Raw genomic sequence first — 26920 nt, 5'->3', positions numbered from 1 at the left:
ATGCAGTAAAAGCTATTTTGTGTGCTGCATTTTGACAGATTGTTTGTTTTTAATCTCTTCTCTGATGCTGCATTTTCAAAATAAGGTCAAATTTGGAAAAATTAAAGTGCATAAGAGATTTCCCAGATGTCAAATGTTTGAAGCTCAATATCAAAAGGCAGCTCTTTTAAATCCAAGCTGGCTGAGTATCATTGTGAAGCCCTGCCCATCTCTCTTCCATTTTATAATGCAAGCTAATAAATCTTGTTTATATGTATTAAAATGCCTGCTTTTTATCACACAGAAACTTCAAGACATGGAGGAGAAAAGAATTGACAGGCTAGCAGTGTGCATGAAGACGTTTGCAGACGTGGACCGCCAAGTGCTGCCCATCGTGGGGAAATGTTTAGACGGCATGACGAAAGCTGCCGAGTCCATCGAGCCCAAGACTGTGAGTACACAGCGATGAAATACACACACACAGACACACACCACCGCCATCTGGGAGTTATTACTCACTCAGACTGTGTGTCAGTCACAGCCCACACACGACCGATTAGCCTGTCATTTAAGCAACAAATGCGGGGAGGGTTGATACTCTTTGGGGGCCTTTTAAAACATACAAACAGCCCACCTGTGAACAACAAAGTGCTCACAAAGTGGTGGCAGAGGGGGCAGGGTTACAGTCCATTGAATTTAAAGTAATAGTTTGATGTTCTGTGGGGGGGAAAGAGAGTTTGATGAGAAGATTGATGTCTTGGCTGTCTGATAATATGAAGCCACTGCCAGCTGCTGGTTAGCTTAGCATAGTTGCTGATATCAAGAGCACACAGCCTGCTAAAAGGAACAAAACTCTTTATGTAGCCTTGTTTTTATGGAACAGAAAAATTGGTTATTTCTCCAAAAGATTAACTATTTCTTTGTACCTGATCTTATAGTCTTAACCTTTTGTTTTAGACAATGTTAAACAAAACTAGACCAAAAACAACAGCGCCCTCTGTGACTGGATCATGAGCTTCCTGACGGGCAGATCCCAGGCAGTGCGGATGGGGAACATCACATCCTCCACCTTGACCCTCAACACCGGAGCCCCTCAGGGTTGTGTGCTCAGCCCTCTCCTCTACTCCCTGTTCACGCACGACTGCGTGGCCACACACAGCTCCAACACCATCATCAAGTTTGCTGACGACACGACCGTCATCGGCCTGATCACAGACGGCGACGAGACGGCGTACAGAGAGGAGGTCAGAGCCCTGACATCTTGGTGCCAGGACAACAACCTCCATCTCAACGTCAGCAAAACAAAGGAGCTGATTGTGGACTACAGGAAGAGGCAGAGAGAAGCACACACACCCATCACCATCGACGGGACTCCTGTGGAGAGAGTCAGCAGCTTCAGGTTCCTCGGGGTTAACATCAGTGAGGACCTGACATGGACACATCACACCAGGGTCATATCCAAGACGGCTCGACAGCGGCTCTTCTTCCTCCGCAGGCTGCGGAAGTTCAACATGGACTCCAGGATACTCTGCAACTTCTACAGGTGCACCATCGAGAGTATCCTGACTGGCTGCATCACCGCCTGGTATGGCAGTTGCACCGCCCTCAACCGTAAGACTCTACAGAGGGTGGTGAAAACTGCTCAGCACATCACCAGGACGGAGTTGCCATCCATGGAGGACCTCTACACCCAGCGGTGTAGGAAGAAGGCCGGTAGGATATTAAAGGACCCCCATCACCCCAGCAACAATCTGTTCTGTCTGCTGCCGTCTGGCAGACGGTACCGCAGCATCCGGACCAAGACCACCAGACTCAGAGACAGTTTTATACCACAGGCTATAAGACTACTGAACTCCTGAGCTCTGTGAATGTGTACTCACATCTGTTTATAGTACACACATACATATATATTATACACATCTGCCATACATATCTGTTTATAGTACACATATCTATATATTATACATATCTGCCATATACATCTGTTATACATAATATATGCATCTGTCCATACCTCCTCATTCAACAGTGTAAAGTATTTAAATACTCTCAATGTATTCCACATATGTATATATTTCACATCCTCAAATCTGTATTGTTGATATTGTAAATATTCTTCTCTCTTTTTTACTATTTTATTTATCTTTTGCACCATGTGTGTTGAGTTGTTGGAGGAGCACGCGACATAAGATTTTCATTGCCAACATATACGCTGTATCTGCTGTGCATATGACAAATAAAAACCTTGAAACCTTGAAATATGCTGCATTTCTTTCTGGAATAATGTTCAGAAGGACTTCCTGATAGGGGAGATAGAGAAACATGCGTCATTTCTCTAATATCTTTAAAACTGTTTATGCATCAAACCTTTTTTGGTATTGCATATTAACTGGAAATTGTGCTCACTGTAATGTGAGACAGCTGTAATTGCAGATCACACTGGAGAAAGAGATTTAAAACTTTGCAGCTAATAAGCTGTTTTTGGCTGATATTGTGTCCCAGCGCTAATTGTTGTTTATTTGGAATTTGAAATTGAAAGCAGTGTTTGTCTGCATTAAAGAGAAAATAAGCGTGTGATATATTGAGATGTCACATGTTGGCTGCCCGCCGCGTGACAAAAAACAAGACTACCCTCAGGGATCACACAATATGTGTGTGTGTGTGTGTGTGTGTGTGTGTGTGTGTGTGTGTGTGTGTGTGTGTGTGTGTGTGTGTGTGTGTGTGTGTGTGTGTGTGTGTGTGTGTGTGTGTGTGTGTGTGTGTGTGTGTGTGTGTGTGTGTGTGTGTGTGTGTGTGTGTGTGTGTGTGTGTGTGTGTGTGTGTGTGTGTGTGTGTGTGTGTGTGTGTGTGTGCGTGCGTGCGTCCAGCTATTTGCATGGGCCGGCTCCAAAAAGATGACTCCAGCCTGTGACTGTCTGCAGCAGTAAACACATCATATGCTCTCTCCCTGTCTTTGTCTCTCTTCCTCTCGTAGTCTTCTCCCATGGCCATAGTGCACAATCTCTGACCTTAGCTCCAAACCAGACCCTCAGTGTGTTTTCAGTTCATTGAGGCTGATGCACACTGCACTTGATTAATGTCCTTCTTCCTGTGTGAGAGGAGCCTGGCTGTGTCCCCGACCTCACTGTTTCTGTCATAACTCCTGCCTGACAGATTTAGGTCTTTTCCTCTTTCTTCTGTGACCCAAAAAACTGGATAGCGGCAGTCTCTTTCTCTGCCTCTGCTTTTATGACACACTCATGAACTGTTATCAGGGAGAAAAAACAACTATAAACAGGAGAGTCACCAGGCCTGCCATTGTGCTGCATCATATCTGCAGACCTGCTGATAAGCTGGACAATCTGTATGAACAGAGACCCCACTTTTTTAGTCATGGCTTTGAATGTTATGATTGTTCCATTGATGTTTTAAATTAAAGGCCCTAGTTTTTCACATCCTTTTAAAATTATAAAGCAGGTGTAGGCTGTATAATTACTTTTAAAAGTATCAAAACACTCAATCCACGGGGAAATGTACACAGTTCCTGTTCAGAAATTGTGCCTTTGAATGTGCCATCAGGACTTGATTCACAATTGTATTAATAATTAGATTATTAAATATGTAGAAAGTGCCAATACAATCATTTTTAAGCTGCAATGACGTTGTAAAGGCACATCAGAGCAACATTTTATTTTTGGAGCAGGGCTTGAATAAATTGTCACCAAACAGAGCCTTTATGTCAGAGGGGGAATATATATATATATATATATATATATATATATATATATTCAGACAGACGGTATAATCAAATAATGTGTTTTATGAAAATGGAAGCATACTTTTTTATTTTAAACCTAAAACGCAAATAATAACCTAAAAATGAGCACAATATGTCTCCTTTTAACTGGATTAAACTGTATCAAGGACAAGGCTGTTCCTGATCAAGGCTGCCTCTCTTCCTCACCAGGACTCGAATCAGGTGGTGGAGTCCTACAAGTCTGGTTTCGAGCCTCCGGGCGATGTGGAGTTTGAGGATTACGGCCAGGCCATGAAGAGGACAGTGTCAGAGACCAGCCTGTCCAACTCCAAAGAGGTCAAGGAGAGGACCGGTGGCAAGAGCAAGGGCAAACTGTGGCCTTTCATTAAGAACAAGAACAAGGTAACACACTCTACACCGAGTTACATCCACACCCAACTTACAGCAGAGCGTCGCTGGTTTTTAGTGCATTTCTTCGTCTGGAGTTCACACTGGAGAGATTTTGGTTGGGTGGAGGGCTTATATGTTGTATTATGTTATATTGGTTCTGTCTCGTAAAAGATATATACATGTTCATTTGTAATATCTGTTACATGTTTTTTATTTAGTTGAATTGTGTGGTAGATTTTCTTTAGATTTTTGTAAAGCTCAACAATTGTGTTGCTAGCTCTTGTTAGCATTAGCATTTTCGTTGTTATCATTTGCCAACTTTTTCCTCCTCCCTGGCAATCACCCTCACTGATTCTTTGGAGACTTCCTCCTGTAACACACACTAATGCATTCCTACTGTCACCCTATGGTCGGACTCAACTGGCAGTGAATAACTCGATCAGAAATAACAGTTTCTCTCTGGACTGGTGATCCTGAGTAGCCTTCCTTCAGTTGCCTGCTTATGAGCAGCTAAACTGATCTCTGACTGTCTTTTAGGCTGGTGGAAATGTCGGTATTGAATAAGAGCAGAGCATAAGTGAGTAATTGTGTGTGTGTGTCTGTGGGAGAGAAAGGCTGGGAGAAAGTGTGTGACTGACACACAAAAGGGTGTCTTTAAAAACACTGCTCATCGGTGCGTGATGTACTTTGGAATTATTTTTCTAATCAAGGCTTTAGGATCACACAGCTATATTTCCTACTGTTTGTGCACACCTGCATGCAAGCATAACAGAAACACTTGCAAAAATATAACATCATACAGATATTTCTATAAAGAAGCACAATTTATGCTCTACAGAAACTGGGGTTTTAGCTTCTTTCAGGCGTTTTCTTTCGTAGCGGGGTCTCTGACTCACTTGGCTATGCATGCGCCTCGAGTGGTGTCTCCTCTCTGCTTCTCCTGACTCCTGTACTTGAAGTATGCCGTCAGATGTTTCAGGACAGCGATAAGCAATTAGATTTTCTCTGATGATGACCTCAAATTCATATCCTTGGGGATGTGGTGAATTTCTCCGCTGGCATGTGATGAGGTCGGGAAAGGATTTCTAAAATGGAAGCCTGCATGCGCTTTGACTGAAACTCTGCTTTATTGCAGCCGCCCGCATAACACATTTTGCGCTTTCTAACCCCCTCTTTTTTAACTGTTTTATATATGTTTGACATTTTTGTTCCACGACATAACAACTGATACACTGGGTCTGATGTACCTTCGGTTGTCTTTTAACTTCTGTTTGGGTTTTCTGTTATGTGTTTATTTTTTAATATTTATAGGAGGCTTATTTATTTCGTTTTGTGTTCCCTCCTCCTTTTCCTCTTTTGTCTTTTTTCTGTTGAAATCTCGCCCCCTTCTTCTTCTTCTATGTTTTTCCTCCTTCTCTCCTCCGTCACCGCTCCTTCTCTTACTGGTAGCTTATGTCCCTGTTAACATCCCCCCACCAGCCCCCACCTGCCCCCCCAGCCTCATCCCCGCCCTCACCCTCTGCTGTTCCCAACGACCCCCAGTCTCCCAAGCAGCAAAAGGAGCCCCTCTCCCACCGCCTCAACGACTTCATGAACTCCAAACCCAAAATGCACTGCCTCCGGAGCCTGAGGCGAGGGGTAAGTGTGTGTGTGTGTGTGTGTCCGGCAAGCTTTGTGCATGCGTGTGTATCCTACACCTGTATCTGAGCTCTGTGCCTGCTACACTGTATGGGTGAAGTAATACAAAGGCATAAATAAAAGTAAAAATAAAAGTATTTCTTCCCTTTAGATTTTAAGGCCATAAATGCCTAAATGGTGTCATCAAATAACAGGGGATACGCCTCTATTACAAGTTACTGAATATATGAGTGTAGTCACTGTGACCTCAATTTGACAACAGTGCTTAGATAGGCCAATTATAACTTTATTTTGAACAATTTCCAGTGCAGAAATGCCCTTAGAATGGTCATTTTGCTGAAGCTGCACATCAGGCCTTTTCCCTTCGCCCATACAGTGCTCAGCCCATTTGCTTCTTTAGCATGCTTCTGTAGCGCATAACGATGAATCCACAGTTCCTGTCTCTCCATCGTGTCCCTCTTCATATTAACTGACATCCGTCCCCCTCTCACCCACCTCCCCCCTCTGACAGATGTAAGCGAAACACCTAAAGCAGTATTGGCAGTAGCATGGAGACTGCAGTAGCTCCCTGCGCACTTCCCTGCAATCTGTTCTGGAGGCAGATTGTTGTTTTGCACGTGATGGAAGGAATAGAATGGAAAGACCAGGGTTAAAGGGACAGTTCACCCTAAATTCTAATATATGTATTTTTCCCTCTTGCCTGTAGTGCTAGCATAATAGATTGTTTGAGTTTGAGCTGCTGAGTGTTATTGGAGAGTTTGGGACCTATAGATATCTCCCTTCTCTCTAATATAATGGAACTAGATGCCAAAAGAGCCAAAAAATACATTTGAAACTCAACAGAAATGTCCTTTTCCAGAGAAAGGACCTGGTAAGTCAAGATAATCCACATACCTTGTTTTGTGCACTTTCATGTAGGAACTATGTTTTAACCGAACAACACCCTAGGCTTTTATCCATAAGTAAATGCAGCTATAGTTTGGTAGAAAGAAAGTACTTACTACAGGTTAGTTCTTACAACAAGGTCTGAGGGTTATCTTGAGTAGCCGGATCATGAATAAACATTGTTGTTAACAATTCATAGTTTGGCTGCTTTGAGCACTATACCAATATATCCGACACTCTGCAGCCACACCTAGATTGATAAATAGCATTATGGGTAAAAAGGAACAATACATATTTTAAATGTTAAGGTTGTTTGTCCCTTTTTAAGGCTGACACTATGAACAAAGTGATGGTTAGTGGGAATGACAGCAGGCTGACTGAGTCACCCACCCCACAAGGAGTGAGAAGGCCGGAGTAATTTTAGAAGGCTTCCCGGAGGGTGGCTTTATCAGCACCCGCCCGGTGGGTCCTGGAGGGTGTCAGCACCAGCTCCTGTCGTAAACTCCAGTGTAATGGAATCGCTGAGCCGGTGCAGGTCGTATCACGCTCTCCCATAACACATTTCAACCTCCGGTTCTCCCTGACCTCAGGGATGGGCGGCAACTCACGTGTTCCTTCCGGAGCGTTCAAATATAGTTTTTTGTTTACGCTCATATTCTGAAAGGGCAGCAGTTGCTCAAAGTGAAAACATGTGTATGAGAGGACATCGGAAAAGAACAATACGTGTGTGCAAGCATATCGTGGAGAAAATGATTGAAGGTCGGCAGAAAAAAAGGGAAGTGTGTGTACTTTTTACTAGCAGCGCACAGATGTAACAGGAAGTGCACGTTTCTGAAAGCGGAAGTGCTGAAACAGCTCCCGACAAGAGAGATAAAAAGAGTTGAATCAGGTGCATTGTTTGTCGTCTATAGACAGATTAAAACGATTGAAATTTGACCTTACTGTAACATTTCACAACACAGGAAAAGGTTGAAGGACTTTTTGAATCGGTGAGAGGTTATATACTGTATCATTAGCCCATTATGTCCCTGTTTCATGTCTCATGGCAGTCAGCTTTTTATGTATATTCATGTATATAGATGTTGAATGAGTACTTTTATGCAATGTGATATTTTTCTTTTTTGAATAAATCTAACATATGTTAGAGATAACTAAAAGACAACATAAGGTGCATGGTTATTCTAGTGAAATAACAACCAGTCTTTCAGGGACACCGGCCTCACAGACAGACATTTTGATTCTGAACAGCTGCTGGTGGAGCGTTAGAGCGGGTCCTCTGCTCTCTCACGACCAGCCCCACGTCCATCTGTGAGAGCAAGCTAACTAGGAACACTTTATCAGCAGTTCTAAAATATTAATATTCAGTTTTGAGAGGAAGAGCTTGTTTTTAACAGCCTTATGATGCTTTTATTTTAGTTTTCTCTGGAAACATTCCGAAAAATATTCATAAAAGTCTGAGTTTTGATTGAAAAAGATCTTAAATATTAAATATGTTGCCTGCTTCAGTAAGTAAGGCTAATTATAATAGTTTGTGAGCTGTCAGGAGACATTACATTGTCTCATAAAGGGATATTAAAATAAGAAATACTGTTACGCAAATTAGCTTCTCATTTTATTATTTGATCATAGGGAGTTATTAATATGTCCTGCTGGGAAGTACTGAAAAAGTGATATAATAATCAATAATTCATATTTCACCTAACATTTTTTTGTAATGATATTTTGGCCTGTATAGTGAAACAGGTATTACATTGCATTATGTGCTAATGAAAGAGCTCAACTTCCAGCAAACACACGTTTTGAATAATTGCAAAAAGCAAAATAAGATAACAAACCAACGTTTTAATACTTTTGGTGTTTTTTGCTGCAGGTAAATCAAGAAAAAAACGATTGTATTCCTGCAGGAGGGGGGCACACCGCAGAATCACATTAGGATTAGAGTAGTTGTGCAGGTGGAGGTGGCGTCTCTGCACAGTGGAGGGATGTTTGCCCCCCCAGGAGAGCCTTTATGTGGCTGTCTAATCCATCCCCAGCATCTGTGTGTGTGCACGTCTACGTGTTTTGTATGGGAAGAAAAATAGAAAGCATACAGTTTGTGTTTTGGCAGTGAAATAAGAGCGTATACAGTTTAAGATATCTAAGACTATGTTGACAGAGCTGTGTTTTCTCCGACGACCACCACAGCAGCAATCCCCGCGCGCGCTCATTTGTCACAAAGAGCTTATGAAGAGGACTCTGGGGCGACCCACATATGCTTTCGAAGCCAGGAAATATGTTGTAAGTGTGTGTGTGTAAGAGAGGCATCAGCGAGTACCAGCAGTGTGTGTGTGTATGTGGTCCGGGTGGTTGGAAAAAAGGGAAAATGAATATTGAATGTGTGTGATTAGTGGAAGCCATGTAGTGCACTTTCAGCAGCCTCCTTAAAGGAACGCCTCATATATCCATTCCTCATCTTGTGTTACCTCGAATTCTTGAAGAGAGGTTTATTTTTCTCGCTCACCTTCGCGATGGAAGAAGAATCAAAGTCAGGGAATTATTGAGGAAGTAAAATAAATAAGGGCCGCGTTATATCAGCAAAACTGTATGATATTTACACCCCCCACACAACTGGTGCTTTAAATTCACATTCAATTAAAGACGCCCTATTATGCTCTCTGGGGTTTTCCCCTTTCTGTAGTGTGTTGTACAGGTTTGTATGCATGTAAATGGTCTTTAAAGGCTAAAATCCCTGTGTTCCCTCCAGAGGGAGTTTCTCTCCCACACACTCCCCCCCCTGCCTGTAACCCCTCCATTGGACTCCTTTGTTTACTTACGGGACATAGTGACACTCGTATGTCACACTGTCACTCCTATTGGATAGCACTCCAACACATGTATTTGATAGGCTAAGGGTCAGGACATCTCTAAGGGGTTGATAAATCACAACAGAGCCGGCCAGCTCACCAATCAGAGCAGACTGGGCTCTGGTTTCAGACAGAGGGTGAAAAGAGGTGCTGCAGCACAGGCAGTATGAGAAACATAAAGGGATTTCTGAACATTAAAGAATGGAGAAATGACCCAGTAGAGAAAAAAACTACAAATATGCACCTGAAAATGTCCTCTTTAAAATCGTCAAAAGTTCTACTTTTTGGATTCTTTGTACGGCGTGAAGGCATGCGAGAAAAACAAAGATTCTTACAATAATTCAGGGTTACATGGAATGAGTAAATGATACCAAAGGGTAATTGTATCCGTGAAATATTCCTCACATTCAGTCATCACAATCTACAAGGCCAGCGTCCCTCACAAAGGAAGCTGGTGTTTGTGCCTGGCTCAGTATTGATCACATGGCTCTGAGGCGTGAAAAAAGAGGCGAATGATCAGAGAGATGACTTCATCATCACATGGCTTAGCTGGCGGTTATCTTGTTGCTTGCCCCCCCCCCCCCCTCTGAGCGCCTGCACGGAGTTCATTCACAGTGTCACTAGCACCTGAGGCTGTGAAAGATTACAGGCGTGTGGATGCTCTTCTTCCCACTCAGCAATCTCTCCCTCCTCACTATTTAGATCTCACTGTCAGGTGCATGTGACATTAGCTGAGGTGTTTGTCACACTTTGGATCTTGGATCAGCCTACAGTACCCAGAATTCACCCCTCCAGGGCTTTCTTTGTGCTAGTGTGCCATACTGCAGCGATGTTATCTGTGTGTAAGGACCATGTTTATCTGTGTCTGTCTGGGGGTTGGAAAGGGTTCGGGTAGATCTGTGGAGCCACAATATACAGTATTGCTGGAAACTGAGAATAGAACACATTTATTATGCGATGTTCTCCTACTTACTGTCAAGAGCAGCTCTCCTGTGATCACCTGATTTATCAAATGCATGCTCACAGCAGGGTAAGCCCATCTGGGACAAAATATTCAGCCTGTATCTGCCCCATTGTTCAATCTTTAAAACATGTTTACAAATGTATTTGTAAAATGCAAAAGAAAAATGATAGGTCAGAAGCACTACATCTAAATTAAATACATATAAAGATATCCTCTTAAACCGATTAAAATGCTATTCTTATACATATAGTCTTTTCATCATGACCCATCAGTTTTTGTACAGTAACCCCAACATATTTCTCGCGACTGAGAACTCTCTTCAAATAAAGAGATTTTTAAAAGTTGTTATAAACACATTACAATACATTCTAAGCTACAATTTCTCATATACAGGTTAATAAGAATATAGTCCACACCTGATCAAATAAAAACAGAAACAAGGCCCGGACTAGATCTTTTCCCAGAGTTTATGAATATTTTCTTTTCTTACACATCAGTGATATCATTGTATACTTCTGATTTAAATACTATTTAATTATCTGTAAAGCAAGCCTCACACAAGAACATTAGTATCCTTCTTTTTACTTTAAATAAAGTTTACACAGAACTTTTGTCAGCCCAAGTTGCAGTTAAACATGATCCCATAATGAACCTTACCTACTAACATAGTGAGGAGATGTAACAGTAGGATAGCGGTGTGGAGGTTGGAGTCAGGATTACACGGCGTGATAGTAAAGACCGCAACTTGCCAAGCAGGTGGATGAGATGATTAGTGGAGTAAAGTGTGTGGAGCGGCTCAGTGCAGCACCATGTGAGCCTCTAACAGGATTACAGGTCATCTGCTGCAGCTCTGTCAGCCAGGGGTGCTTTGTATTCAAACAGCAGAAAACACATGTACAACCCTATTTACAGATTTGTTTTCATGGGAAATTCATGAGCAATATATAAAAACACAGATATGTGCGGATTTCTTCTTCACAACAGGTGATAGTTTGGTTTCTCCAGCTTGTGTGTGTTCAATTTCTGCCTCCATGTCTGGATTTGCTGATGTGTTCAAGCTTGTGGCGCCCTCTGCTGTCTCTGTACGGCAGCAGAGGGCTGTAGAAGTAAAGGGTTCCTCCGCCCCTGTTGAGTCACCATCCCTCTACTTCTCTCTTTACATTTACACTCATCTGTCTTCCTTTATTTTGACCCCATCTTAACTTCATGCTTGTGCAGTAGGTTGGCACTTTTTAGCCGACGTGTTCCTCATTTTTCATTAATCCATTATATAAGAAATGTTAAACTTCACGCAAATTGGAAAGGAGTAGGGGGTTTGTAGCAGAAACTGTGTGTGTTTTTACACAGCTAGCATATAAACCTAGTGCTACCACCTCTTTTCTTTAAATGGTGAAGTTTGGCAAATTATAAAATACAATTACAGTATTCCAGTATAAAGAAAAATGGGAAAAAATGGCCGTAAATATTCATCTGATGTTGACTGTTGTTTCTTTCTCTCTCCTGCTCCTCGCCATTTTTTCTCTGCTCTCCCCCCCATGAAGCTTTCTCTCAAGCTGGTAAGCATGACCGTATAACCTCACGTCCGTAGCGGCATGACCATAGCAAGCATGTCACGTCCTCCCAGTAACACTCTGTTAATAAAGTTGTGTACGCCATAACGTTTTTGTTGTCCTTTTTTTAATCTGTATTGAAGTTAATATTTCTTTTGCTGTGACTCAACAATGGACCTCCGACTCATGTCCTTGTCTCATTTGTGTGTTGTTTGGTTTGCTTTTGTGTTGTGGTTTGTGTTCATGTCTCTCCCAAACTGTCTGTGGTCTCTGTGGTGCAGATCACACTCAATTCCCACGTCCGGAATCTCATTGAGGTGATCAGATTTACTCTATGTTTGACCTTTCAATCTGTCCGTCTCTTAGTCCGTCTGGTAGTCCTCCCTTCATGTCCCGACAGATCGTACGTTGTCGTAACAAACACTAACCTGGTTCTATGTAGTGTCTCACTCACGTCCTTACACTGCATGCCGATGTATTTTAAAGAATGCTGTTCTGTGAAGCTCAAATAATGTACGAGAAGTGTATGATGGCAGACCTCCAGTAAATCAACCATTACTTTATATTTACCTTGTAAAAACGCACTTTGATTATTAAAGCTTTACATTTTAAAATCCAAACATATTCACTTACTTGCAAACACTTAAATAAATAGGGTTAATATCACCCTCTAACTGCGCTAAACATAAAGCGTCACTGAACAATCTGAAACAGTGACTTTAATTAAGTGTATAATGTCAACACATAACTGTATTAGGTTAGTTGAAAGTAATAATATTAAGTTGACTTAATACATTTAATCAAAGTCACTGTTTCAGTGTTTTCAGTGTACAGCCAACCGATGCATAGTTTAGCATTAAGAATGGAAACAGTTAACCCGTCTCAATCCAAAGATATAAAAATGTGCCTAGCAGAACCTGTAAAATCAACCAAATATAATTGAAATTGAGTCAATATAAAGGAAAAAGTAGCTTCCAAATCATTTCTACTTCTTTCTGTCACCTTATTCAGAGAAGGTACTAAGTACACAGGAATTGGACTTTGTGATACACATCAGTAAAAACATTCAAACATATATATATATATATATATAACATAAATATATATTAGTAAAATTCTTTATATTATTAGTAAAGAATCAGGAGCTCTTATCTTGTCTGCCAAAACTCAAGTCAGGCGCCTGATTACAATTCATTAGAACACATGCGCATACCCTTAAAGATCTGTGAGCTGTGCAAAATTAAGCAATATTTGTATAATTATTATTCTTAAATGTGCTACAATGCCAAACAGTCCAACTACCATAACGTAGCATATGTATACTACTTTCAGTCTTTCTGCTAAGTTTCATATATCCCTCTTTAGTTTACAACATGAAAGTGTATCTCTGCAATAAAGCAAATAAGTATAATAATGTAAAGCTAAGCTGATTTTTAAGGAAGTTAGGCCCTTTAATGATTTGTTATTTTTAAATTCTCTACCTAATGTGTTTTATGAATCTATACATGATTCTGTATGGATAAATCATTTAGTAAACTCTGATCCATCTCATATTCCTTATACTACAATCAGCACATGCTCTGATGTCTGCCCGTAGTTGTAGTTCGATGTTTCCTAGATGATAGTGTTGGATTTGTCCTGCAGGACATAGAGAATGTGAACACTAATGACTGCTGTACTGTAGCTCCTCACTGAGCAATGAGCATGTCCCTGCATGATGACTGACATGATGTTTGTTATGTTGCATGCCCCGTGGTGTGTGCCGATACAGGGAGAAGGGGTAAGGTTGCCATGGTAGCCTAGCTGCATGTGTTGTTGACCTGACTGCAGTGTAGTCCATAGCTCCAGCTGTGATCTATCCTAGTGGTGTTCCCGCTATAACCCGTATCAATCAAATCCAATCAGGCCCGGAACTATCCAGTCAATGCACGTTTCCCTTCATTGATAGGACCAGAGCAACACCGCAAAATGATCACAATTTTCTTTCGTTTAGGTACATTAAGTTAAAAAAAATCATGTGAAGCCCTAAGGGGTTATATGTTAAAATGTATCATACTTAATATTTCATAATGTCTTAAAATGTGACAGATAATAAAAAGCATTTTATTTATTATGGTCAATAATTCCATTTTTTATAGAGTGACTTTTACAAAGGCAGTGTAGTTTAAAGTGCTTTACAACACAGGGAAAAATACATTTATAAAGACAGGTTAATTAAACACAGCCAATAGCAATACGCTAATAACTATAGAATATGTGAGGATAAAAATAAACAAAGAAATAAGAAAAATAAATGTAGAATATAAGTGGTGATAAGGTAAAGAAAATAGTTTCTACATGAAACAGAATTCAAAATAAAAAGCACAACAGGAAAGTCATATCTGTAAACTCTGCTAAAATATGTATTCTCTAATTAAAGTGGAACTGACCCTTTTAATATAATGAAATAAAAGGAAAATAGCATGATGAACAACACAAAAAGGCATTGTGAAACAATAAAAATATATTGCTTTAATAAAAGAATAAAAACTGTTAATGTGGGAAAATACGCTTGAAAATATAAAATATTAGCAGATTTCTTTATTGAATATTTGACGTAACTCTTTATTTATTTCATATATATGTAGATTTGGATTTTGACTCCATGCAGACTAGCTAGCACCTTGTACAGGAAGCTCCAGAATGATTCACTGATGCATTATGTCCGCTGCCGAGCACAGTGACTCATCAGCTCAGTGTTACAGACTGGAAATATGACCCACAGCCAGCCAAAAAACCTCTCACTCACTCACACAATCTCCATCTCAAGAACACACCGTGCTCTCAGGGAATTATCCTGCTCGCTCTGAAACCCTATACGAGCAGAGATGCTAATACTTTATTACATTTCAAGGAAGCAATAGATTAGATGTGGCGGCTGAATAGGTGGAAGGCCTCCAGTCTATACTCAAACATCCCAACTTTTAGTATAGAGTTGCTGTAGTATCTCTGACAGGTTAATAATGTAAGAAAATAGCTCCCTTTGTGTAGCTATTGTCCATTTTAACGGGGGTTCACAGGAAGATAGGGCACCTAGCTAGATAATACATCCCTTAAAACAGCAACATAATATTCCTGTCTTCTTATAGTTTCCTCATTTTCTTTTTGCTTCTTTCTTCCTCCCTCTCGTTTTCACAGGGTTCTGGACCTGAGGACTTCAGCCACCTGCCGCCAGAACAGAGGAGGAAGAAGCTGCAGGGCAAGATCGATGACCTGAATAAGGACATCCAGAAAGAGATGGACCAGAGGTAGCTTTCTGTTTGTTACCTATTACAGCTTGCCAACCCCCCCCCACACACACACAAAAACACACACACACACACACACACCCCTGGATTCCATGTGCCCGACTTCACATTTAATTTGCAAAGTCTGTCCAAACAACCATCTCTTCTAAAGAAAACTCACATTTATTCATATTATGTCATTATTTCATGCAGCTCTCTCTCCTCTGTGAAAGATTTCTAATGGAGAAACTCAGCTAAACGCTGCCGTGATTAAACCCCATATGAGGTTCCAAACCACATCAAGAATTATTTCTGAAAAAACTTCTCAGAGTTTACCACTAGAACAGAGACATTATATGTATTTTATATACAACAACTTTACCTATTTATAGAGTGTCAATCACTGTCTTTATTGTATTCATACTTAATCTGTCTATAGTGTCTGCATTATACTGTCTACCAGCTCTGTAGTATATTATAAATAACAGCAATAATAATATTAATAAAAACTTAATTTGTGCTTTTTTTTAAATGCTAGAATGCAGCCCAAAGTGCTCAACAGAACAAGACTATCTATCATATTAAAATAATAAAAAGCTAGATAAAAATTCAAAAGCAAGAGTTTGATCATAATACAATAGAAGAACCAGTAAAATTAACCCAAATTTAAAGACATACACATCAATTCAAGTGTTTCTACAGTGTGTTTATAGTGATATACTATTAAATACTGTATATACTTTAAAACTTTTTTACATCGATCATATTTATATATTTATAATATACATTACACTTATTTTGCACTTCTGGTTGGATGCTAACTGCACTTTGTTGCCTTATTAATCAAAAATGCAATGACAAAAATAGTTGCATTTTACCAATCTAATCTTTTCTCAGAAATCAGGAACAGGTTTAGACATAGGAAAAAAAATACAATAAAATCAATTATAAAAATCTATTATACATTAAGATATAGACTGTTATTAACATGAAATCTGGAAATACCAAAAACGACGTGCAGTTAACTGTTGCAAAGTGATTCGAATAATGAAATAGAATATGTGCCGTATTGTTATCGAAGGTGGATGAGAGGTAGCTGGTGAACAAATGTGCAACATGTTTGGAAGGTGGTGCAGAACTGTCCTGTATATAAAGAGTGTTTGTGTGTTGACCTTCTTAATAAACAACAAGGACTTGTATTAACTTCAGTGTTTTGCCTCCCCAGGGACGCTCTCACTAAGATGAAAGACGTGTACGTGAAGAACCCTCAGATGGGAGACCCGACCAGCGTGGACCCCCGTCTTTCAGAATTAGCCCAGAACATCGAGAAGCTGCAGTACGAGGTGCAGAAGTTTGAGGTGAGATCAGTTCCAGCCTCTCCTCTCCTCTCTGAGTGTTAGTGTTGGCGGTGCTTTATTGTTTGCTTTATTCACGACAGTAAATAATGAGGAGTTCAAACACACGTCTCTATCTGGGGTTGATCCAATAAAGTCTGCCGCTCGTCCATATTAGGAGAAGATGTGATTTAGCTGGAGCTTCATGGGGGAGGCCCACAACTGTGTCCTGCTTTAACCTTAGAAACGGGGAAGGGAGTGGAGTGTTAGGCATGGAATGATGTGAATATATTTATATCACAATTTACTTTATTATCAAAAATCTCCCCAACTTCAACAACAATCATGAACCATGTGCGATATGTAGATTGTAGTTTGTATTGGTATGTCCTGTATTGTGAGCCTCTATGTAGCATGTTTTTGTTCTTAAGATCGAATGAACGTGTTATTTCTTAAATATTATAATTCCATTTTAGAACTTTGAAACATCTGTCCAGGGACTATAGATGCAAAATAGCCTCTTTGCTAACTCTGGCACATGTGCAGCATTTATTAAGCATTTATTGATCAATCTTTCCCCTTGGATAAACCAGTTAAAAATAATAAATATATCCATTAAAAAAAACATAATGGGACTTAAACTAGCGGTTCTCACTTTGCACTAACTTTTGTTAAGAAACTAACATTTGTGTTGGATCACAGAGATAACCCACATCCTTTTTAATCATGAGCAATATTAACCAAGGTAACCGTTAATCATAAATGTTCCTGCTTAAATAAAAGCCACAGTCTGTACTTTCTTAAACGATAATTGCTTTATCTTTTATTTTAATTTTTTCTCTCAAATGATAGCAAGATAGACAACTTTTATTTATCTCCCAGGGGACAATGTTTAAAATGATAAAATAAAGAAAAGTAATCATAATCAGACTAATATAGATTATTGTATCGCAATCCTACATTGTCTCATCCCTAATGTTCCTCACATGAAGGTTTTTTCCAAAGGTTAATGCCATCTGATTCGCAGATAAAAAAGATTGTCAAGTTAGAAATCCTCAAAGCCTCATCCAACACATGCTTAATGCCACGCTGTGTGTGTGTGTGTGTGTGTGTGTGTGTGTGTGTGTGTGTGTGTGTGTGTGTGTGTGTGTGTGTGTGTGTGTGTGTGTGTGTGTGTGTGTGTGTGTGTGTGTGTGTGTGTGTGTGTGTGTGTGTGTGTGTGTGTGTGTGTGTGTGTGTGTGTGTGTGTGTGTTTGTGTTTCAGGGCTGGTTAGCAGAGGTGGAGGAAAAGATGCCATCCAAGAGCGATATGAACCGGAGGAGTGGACTCTATGAGACCCAGAACAACTCGACAGTGAGCAACAACTGTGCGCAGGACAGAGAGAGGTATGGTATACTCTGACACGACATCATCCGTCCCTCACATGAAACATCCCAGAGTCGCTGCACACCTTTAAAAAAAACTACGTATGTTTTCAAAGTATATTTACTGTGTGTGTGTTGGCCCTTGAGCAGCCCGGATGGCAGCTACACAGAGGAGCAGAATTCTGAGACTCAGGTCAAAGCCACTGTCAACCCCACCCCACCCACCTCCTCCACGCCGGAGTTCGACGACGAGTTTGACGACGAAGAAACCCTGCCCACCATCGGCACCTGCAAAGCCTTGTACCCATTTGAAGGTAACAGGGAATGCCTGACAGCTGCAGAGTCACTCCACAATTCATAAATCTAAACATGCCAAAGTACATGAGCTGAGGGGGTGGTGTTTGATTACTTTGAATGAGAAGGAGGAGGGTGTTACCTTGTGAAAAAATATGTGTGGAGGCGGACAGTGGAAAGTAATTTCCTCTTTCAAAATCATATTTGGCCAATTCTCCAACACTTGGGTTACAGCGCTGTGAAAAAAGGTGGAAAATATCCCCGATCGATCTGAGGGAGGATAAGAGCTGCTGTCCCCACTTGAAAGATTAATGAATATGTTCTATTCAAACGGGAGATTCATTTATTTCTACGAGAAAACAAAGACGTAATTATTGTAAACTACCTTAACAAAAGTTTGCTCTGAAAAAGTAGTTTATTTCTGACCTGCTGGACATTTCTGTTTTTACATGGACCTATTTTAACAACATGGCAGGTCTACTGGAGTCAGTCCTAGCAGAAAAAAGGATTTTTGTGGGTCTTAAATATTGCATCTACACAGACGTACAGATTTCTGTAGTGATACTTATCTTGTCGGTGTCAGCCTGGTGCCTTTAGACCAAAAATATCACTAGTTTTTCCTCTTTTCTCAATATTATATTCCCAGGAATCAAGAACCATGAGTCCTGCTTGTTTACTCATTTAATATCCACATAAAAATAATAATGTTTAGCTTGTGTTGTAGATAACTGTTGTTGTTATTATACACGTTTCAATAATTGAAATGTCCAGAGGTGGGATAAGTAAACAGATCTTGTACTTGAGTAAAAGTAGAAAGTACCAGAGTGTAGGAATACTCTGTCACAGTAAAAGTCCTGCATTCAAAATGTTCCTCCAGTAAAAGTAGAAAGTACTCTCATCTAAATGTACTTAAAGTAGAGACAGTAAAAATAGTGATTGTTTGATTGGTCCATTTCAGAATAATATCTCTGATATGTTTTATAATTATTGATCATTAAAGTGTTCTCAGAGCTGGTAAAGGTGCAGCTAGTTTGAATGGCTTTGTTTACTGCAGGGTAGCTGCTGGATTTACTCCAGGTGAACTAAAGTCTGATTTAAGGGCTGATTATATTTACCATCATTAATCCAGATCTGTAAAGAAACTAAAGGGATTAAATAAATGTAGTGGAGTAAAAGTACACCATTTACCTCTGAACTGTGGTGGGGTAGAAGTGCAACATATCTCAAAATTGTACCCAACTTCAATACTTGAGTAAATGTACTTAGTTACTTTACACTTCTGGAAGTATCTTTAAGTTATAAGACTGCCTACTATTTTTGCAATAGCTATTCTGCATAATAAGTAAGAGAATACTGTTGGCAATTTCCCACCACACATCATCTAGCCTTGCTTCCTCTCCGTTTTGAGGAAATGTGATTTAGATATTAAACTCTACTCTACATGAAGGCATTTCAAAGCAGTGGTGAACATCTTTAGTCCTTCCTTTTCTCTTATCCCTCTTTTTGTTTCCCTACTCTTGCAGGTCACAATGAGGGCACCATCGCTGTGGCAGAGGGCGAGCTGTTGTACGTTATAGAAGAGGACAAAGGGGACGGCTGGACACGAGTGCGCAGGAACGAGGACGAGGAGGGATACGTCCCCACGTCCTACGTCGAGGTCTTTTTGGAAACAAATGCCAAAGGTGCTATGACATACATTTAACTCAGCCCATGTGTTTTTATGACTGTGAGTCAGTGAGTTTCCATTCACCGCTGAGATTAAAGGTGGTTACTGGTAGCTCAGATAAGAAACTCGGCCTTTCTGTCTCTCTCGGAAGGAAGGACCAATCACATTTGTCCATTGTGCCTCATGACAGTTGTGACTGATAGTGTGTAGAAAGAGTGTGTCCAGCTGAGCAAAACATTTATTAATGTTTCAGAAATGACAGGGGATGTTGTGTAAAGAAGCTTCTAGAGAAAGTTCCTCTCCTCCCATTTACTGCAGTGCCACCTATTGGTGATACAAAATAAAACCACCCAGTCGAAGCTAAGCATGATGGGAAGAATCACCCACTGACAGTGATCACATGTACATTTAAAACACACAGTACTTGATTTTTTAATATATTTGTTGGTTTTGTTAAGATTTTAACTGACAATATTCCCTTAAATTATAGTACTTTTAATCATGAGTCTGATTCACAAATTCTGTCAAATATTTGAGTCCGTTTGGTAGTAAATCACTGAACTCCTGACTGACTGTATCTGAAGTGACATTACGTTATGTGTTTTGGTCACTTGTAACCTAAAAGGAAAGCATGCTGATGTAATTTTAATCTGCTGTAAAATATGGATACATATTAAAAGATATTTTTGTAAACTAAACAGAAAAAAAAGACAACAAAAAATTCAAATGTTGCATGCTGTAGATGAATCATAGTGCTGTTACCAATGAATGTAAATGTAATTAATCTTCCCTCGTAAGGGGTAGTTTTATATAATCAAATTAGTAACTAATAGCCCCACGTTCCTCTTTAATCCACCTTTTTTATTTGATAGTGTTGGGCTGTTCTGGTCCTATTTCCCAGGCCAGACTGAGATTTAGCTGCTCTGAGCTCTATGGTGAGACTGGGCTGGAAAGGAGCTGGTCGTGACTTTAAAGCTTTGTGGTTTCCTGCACGTACCTCTGTTAAACGGGGCTTTTACTGTAAAAGCATGGTGTGTCATTCCACCTCACGGCTACCAAAAGACATTCTGTGCTACTTTTCAAGATTGGCAATCATCTCTTTCATAAAGCATTTGTTCAACTCTCTTTCAAACATTTCTAGATGGCTTATTAAGGGAACAGCATGGGGTTCTTATGTGCAGATCTGGGGGAAAAATTTGCGTTTTTATCAAGGAGCATCTGAACTGTATGGCATGGATTTATGGGATTTTTGTCCTTTTCATGAGGTGATTTCAGCATGTTGTGACAGGGTGGCTGCATTCTAACATGCATTCAAGCCAAATTAAATTGAAATAAGCCGAAAAACAACACATCTAGAAGTACCTTCATAAATGCAAAGACTTCTTTACCCACCTCTCCATATCTGAATGATAGATGGGTTGCCTTTGATTTTCCCTTAAAGCTATCTAACTTCTTCTTGTCATTTTTTTGTTTGTTTGTTCGTTTTCTTTTTTTTGTTATTGCAGGTTCCTAAAAGTGTGAGGCTGGCTGAGGAATGGCAGGGCAAGCAGCCTCGGAGAAAACCACCATGTTCTTCGCGCGCTCACACAGAGTCAGAGAGAGAAAGTGAAAGATGACCTCAATCTTAAAAGAGAGGGACGCCCGATTAGTACGCATCTCAATTTCCCCGAAAACCTTTACGAAACAAAACCTGCTTCCTCTGCGACGCGAAGCAACGATAAGAGAAATCCATCTAAATTTTAGAGCTCGTAACCCTTTCCATCCTTAACACAGCAGTCACAACCACAGTATTCAATTTGCCTTTCAGCTTTGCTTTAATGTGACTAACTGCGCTTGCACCACGCGCGCTCATGAACGTGGCTGTTGGCTTCCTCACTCTGAACGCCCCCCCCTCTCCTCGGCTTTGCCACCCCTCCTCTTCCTTACCTAACACTGCACACCCACACACATGATGGAGGTTGTGGTCAGAGACAGGACGGGGAGCAGCTGGAGCCTTATGGACAAAACACCTTCATCACCTTCAAGTACTGAGAACCTTTACCTAAGTAAAAGTACTAATAACACAGTCTAAACGGAGTAAAAAGTGCAGTAAAAGTAAAAGCATCATCGACTTAATGTACTCAAGTATCAAAAGTATAACTATTCGTTGTGCAGAATGCCTGTTATAAATGTGTTATATTTTTATAGAATATTATATTGTTCTGTTTTAATCATTAGAAAAATACATATACACGTGGAGCACATTTTGGAAAGTACAGAGTAAATTATAGTACATATATATCATATAAACACATGTATTTATGTTAAAAGTAACTACAATCGTCAAATACATGTAGTGAAGTAAAAGTACAACACTTCCATCTGAAATGTAGTGAAGTAGCAGAAAATGGAAATGCTGAAATGAAGTAAAAGCACCTCAAAATGATACTTTAGTACTTGACTTGAGTAAATGTACTCAGTTACATTCCACCACTGCATCTAGGGCTTGACAAACTCACGTTCACCCTCTCACTAAATTATATTCACAGGTTTCAGGAGAAGAATCATGTGTTATCTGCTCCTGTTGTGTGTTTGAACGCCTTATTTTGAAGGTCTTGTGTCCCATTGTCCCCACACCATGTGTTAGCCATGACCTCCTCACTCCTTAACTCAGAGGAGCGTCACCCTGACCTCCTTTACCTACATCTAGGGCTCGAAAACCTCCAGTTCACCCTCTCACTTCAGTCACATTGGCAGGTGTCAGGAGAAGAATCATGTGTGTGATCTGCTCCTGTTGTGTGTTTGAACATCTTATTTTGAAAGTCTTGTGTCCCATTGTCTCCACACCACGATCATCCCCCCTCCAGGAAAGGAAAGGAGATCATCGATGGGTCATTCTCACTCCATCTTTCCTCACCCTCAGTGTTCCTCTCTCTGACCACACCCTCCCTCCCTCACCTCCACACCCCTCCCTCCTGACGCGGCTCAGGCTAACCCCTTTGCTGCTTCAAGCACCCTTTTTTTGCCGCAGCGGGGGGGACCTCTCAGCGTTGTGGTGTGCTGCATGCTTGCCCTGTCTTCCTCCTCGCCCCTCTGCTGGCAACCTGGAGCAGGCAATGGGGGGATGTAAGGTCGGCTTACGCCGCTCCCCAGCCTCCAGCCTTTCTGTTCAGTTAACCCTCATTGCCTGGTCGTACTGAATTAACCTACTGTTTAGGTTCGGTGCCTGTGGTTCTTTTTTTATAAATCTTGTTTTTTTAGTTTATAAAGCATGTTTCCTGTTTAACGAGAGAGTGGTCTCCTCCTCCCAGGGTTTACCAGTTTAATTAAAGGACGATAGGGACCCGAATATGTTGTTTTCTCAATGACCTTATGCATAGGTAGGTCAAGGATGTGTTGTGCATTTGTTTTACTGTAAGTACACAGTACAGTCTGTATGTAAAAAAAGTTCTGTTTGGATCAGAGTCTAACACACGTTGTTGTTAGATAATCAGCCCTGTGGAAATGTCTCCACTCGGTCCAGACAACCCAAAAATGAAGATATGATTTACACCTGATGTTAGGATGATCCACTTAAACCGTCTACTGTATATGGAAATATACTGTGATCCTTATTTCCCTGTGAGTTTGTGACTGCCCTCAGAATCTCCTGGTTTTTTCGGGCCTTAACTTTGGTTTTCCAAGAGAAGGATGAAGCTGTGGTTTGACGAAAGGATTAAGATGTGATTATCTCAAAACGTTTGGAGGCTAAATTACAAGTTTTTATAATCATACAGAGAAAGTATTTCCACTGATTCCCCGGCACATAATGTACGTGATTTAAACATTTTCTGTTTTATATATTTGATGATGTTAAGTTGAGATTCAGCTTTTCTTTTTCTGTTTTTTAAAGCTGGAAGTCTATGTTGTATCTTTTTCTGCCTGAATGGGACTGAAATTCCTTAACTGCAAATTTGAGTAACAATGAAATTGTTCTGTATGAAGCCATTCTTAAATCTCCATCTGATGCAGCATTTTAGAAAGACTTCCCACACAGAATGACGGACATATTGACCATTTGGACTCGGAAGAAATGATCAAAACCCTGCTGAAGTTTGCTTTTCCACAACCAACGCTCTATATGTCATGATTTCAAACAACCTTATTTTGTTTTTAACCATAAATCTGACGCAGATCATTGTAGCTCTAGAGCATCCATCTCTGCCAGTGCTCTGCAAAGACACCAGAAACTGCCCCGGAAAAAACCTGCCTGTACAGAGGAAATGGCACATTGGAATTAGAGAGAATATATATGAATATATAAATAAAGTTTAAAAAGGAAAACATCTATTTTAACTATTGAGAGTCTTACCATTACTTTAACTGCTTTGCAAAGTAAGACTTTTCCTTTCTAAGGTCTACCAAATGGTGTGTTTTTGCACTTTTTTGTTTGTGTTCCATTTGGTAGCCCATGCTTGTGTTTTGGAGCACTGAATACTTTGTATTGTGTTTACCGTGCCAATTAAATATGCCTGGAAAGTTAATGATGTTGAGTCCTGTCTTTGTTTTCCCCCCTCGGGAGTTTAGACACAACCTATAGCTAACCCTGCCAATCAAACTGCAGCTATGAGCTCAATTACCCACAATTACTAACTCGCTGCTAATGAGAACCGACCGGATGAATGTTTGATGTAATTTAAAGGTCCCCAATTATGCAAAATGCACTTTTTGCTGTCTTTTATACATAAATATGTGTCCCTGGTGTGTAAGGAGACTCACAAAGTGTCAGAAAATACAACCCTCTCTCTCTTTCCTCCTTACCCACATCTCTTAAAACGGGGGTACAAACTAGCTGATCCAGATTTGCTTCTGTTATGACGTCATAACCGAAATGTGGGCTGGCTTTACATTGAACTCATGGCAACGTCCCGCCCACGTGACACGTCCCAACCTATCGTCCCCCATATACAGTTGGTGAGCTGAATGCCCTCCGCAGCACCTCTGTGTGTCTGTGTGTTCAGCAGGATGTCTGCAGGAGGGACTTAGAGTTGTTGTATATATAATACATATAATGTCTCTGTTGTAGCGGTAAACACTGAGAAGTGTTTCAGAAATAATGCGGATGTGGTTTGGAACATAATATGGGGTTTAATCACTGCAGCTTTAGCTGAGTTTCTCAATTAGAAACTTCTCTCTTCAGACAGAGAGCTGCATGAGCTCCAAAGAGGGCGTGGCCAGCTTCAGCTCAGCTCAAGTTTTGTATGGATATTGCCCTACAATATATCGTTAAAATATAGCATAATAGGAGACCTTTAAAGAAGATTGCTCTCACCACAAACAGCACACATGTACCTACTTTGCCCAACATCCCTGCAGATGTCTTGCAACCATTGCTGTAACCAAAAATGACTTTAGTTATTTATGAATCTGTTGGTCATTCTTTAATAACAAACAACTTGATAGTCTATGAAATATAGATGTAGGTTGTGGGAGCCCAAGGTGACGTTTCTTTGTCTGACCAAAAAAAAGTAGAGTTATATTTATAATAATGTGGCCTATTAGTTTTCTGTTGCATGACTAAATTATTAATTTACAAATGATTTCACTCTTGGGCTTACTGCTCAGTTGATTAGTTGTATAATTACCTGAATCATCTTATCATGTGAAGATAGGACAAATCCTGATATTTACAGTAATCCATAGTCAAAATATGCAAGTACCTGTTTACCATAGAAATACTGTCACAGCTGTTTGTACCTGACCTCATAATATGTCCTTGGTTGCAGTCATTAGCAGCACATCAAATAGAATTTAGTTCAGAGAAAAATATGAATCCAATTAACAAAAAACACTTATATTTATCATTCAATTCAATCATACTTCAATGGGATAGTATAATGTTTAAAAATAATCTCAATTTTGAAAATAATTTAGGGGTTTTATTTTGAAGGCGCAACTGCTGCTGGATGCACTATTGAGTTTAGGCAATATGATGTGGGTGCAGTACCCTTGTTGATCACCAGATGGGGGTCATGTTCCACCAAATGTTCTTTCTTTGTAACTTCAGAGTGCTTTTCCTTTTTTTACCGCACAATGTATGACTGCATGCTTTCTGAATGAACTTTCACAAAACTTTATGTAATGGATATCATGCAAACTGAACCTCTTACTGTGTTAGGATTCTCATTTATTTTAGTCTCTCTGTTGATTTTCAGTTCATCTCTTAGACTAAATTAAAGTCTCCCTCAGGGTGTCTTATCCACATTGTTTTTATTCTAACTGGTCTACTGATTTGACTGCAGACAGCACAGTAATCTCATGTATTGATCCGGCGCTCGGATAGATCAGGATGGCCAATAGCTTCTGGTCTGCTGAGCTGCGACTGTGATCAGTCCCAGTTGCCCCTCAGAAATATGCAGGCGCATGCTATGTGGCAGATGCAGCTCTCACCTCCTCCAACATACTTTTCAAACAGCTTAATTGGCCTTTGCTCCCTGGGACCCAACAAGCTGCACTCCAAATGACTAAAGAAATGGAATTGCTTCAGTAAATCCTGGGGGGCCGGCGAGTTTCCCTTTCAAACATGATTAGAGCGTTTTCACTTTGCTTTCTTAATTGGTTTATTTTGCAAAGGCCGTTTGCTACATTATTTGAAGGAGCTAGCCAAATGGGAAATGTGCAACTGAAGTCTCTGGCTTTGCTTTGCATTATTTATGGGACTATTTGCGAGAATATACCTCATCTTTGAAGGCATTAAAGTTCTCAAAAATGCACCAAAGAGGGGCAGCAGAGGTCAACCAGCAGTGATAGTAACAGTACTGAAGAATACAAGGTATTACTGTAACAATAAGGGATACGCAATTCATTTAAGATGGCAGAATAAATAAATAAAACCTCAGTACAGGACTGGTGAAAGAAGTAATACTCTTACAGGTAAAAGTCCAGCACTTAAAAATCAGGGTGTATTCTTTAGAGCATAAGAGAAGAGGAGAACTGATCACCCAGGACACTCTGATCCTCTCATGACCTAATACAACCCCTCACAGCAGATA

At 40.2% G+C, this 26920-nt stretch overlaps 1 protein-coding gene across 11 annotated transcripts in view; it reads left to right on the top strand.

Annotated features, from left to right (window-relative positions):
- LOC134868186 (formin-binding protein 1) overlaps positions 1-24412 on the top strand; it is a 66739-nt gene extending 42327 nt beyond the window's left edge. For 4 of the 11 annotated variants that reach the window (XM_063889119.1, XM_063889115.1, XM_063889121.1 and 1 more), the window contains exons 8-17: positions 284-430; positions 3926-4117; positions 5555-5743; positions 11977-11991; positions 12267-12302; positions 15163-15272; positions 16477-16609; positions 17850-17971; positions 18101-18264; positions 19768-21409. In XM_063889119.1, coding sequence (XP_063745189.1) covers positions 284-430; positions 3926-4117; positions 5555-5743; positions 11977-11991; positions 12267-12302; positions 15163-15272; positions 16477-16609; positions 17850-17971; positions 18101-18264; positions 19768-19946 — 1287 coding nt within the window. In that variant the 3' untranslated portion in view covers positions 19947-21409. The other 7 variants (XM_063889125.1, XM_063889126.1, XM_063889116.1 and 4 more) reach the window with 6 other exon arrangements.
- Positions 24413-26920: the final 2508 nt, after the last annotated feature.

This window comes from Eleginops maclovinus, chromosome 8 (assembly GCF_036324505.1).
Source record: "Eleginops maclovinus isolate JMC-PN-2008 ecotype Puerto Natales chromosome 8, JC_Emac_rtc_rv5, whole genome shotgun sequence".
Lineage (NCBI taxonomy): Eukaryota > Metazoa > Chordata > Actinopteri > Perciformes > Eleginopidae > Eleginops > Eleginops maclovinus.
Note: the sequence above shows the minus strand (reverse complement) of the source record. Positions and strands in the feature narration are given on the sequence as shown.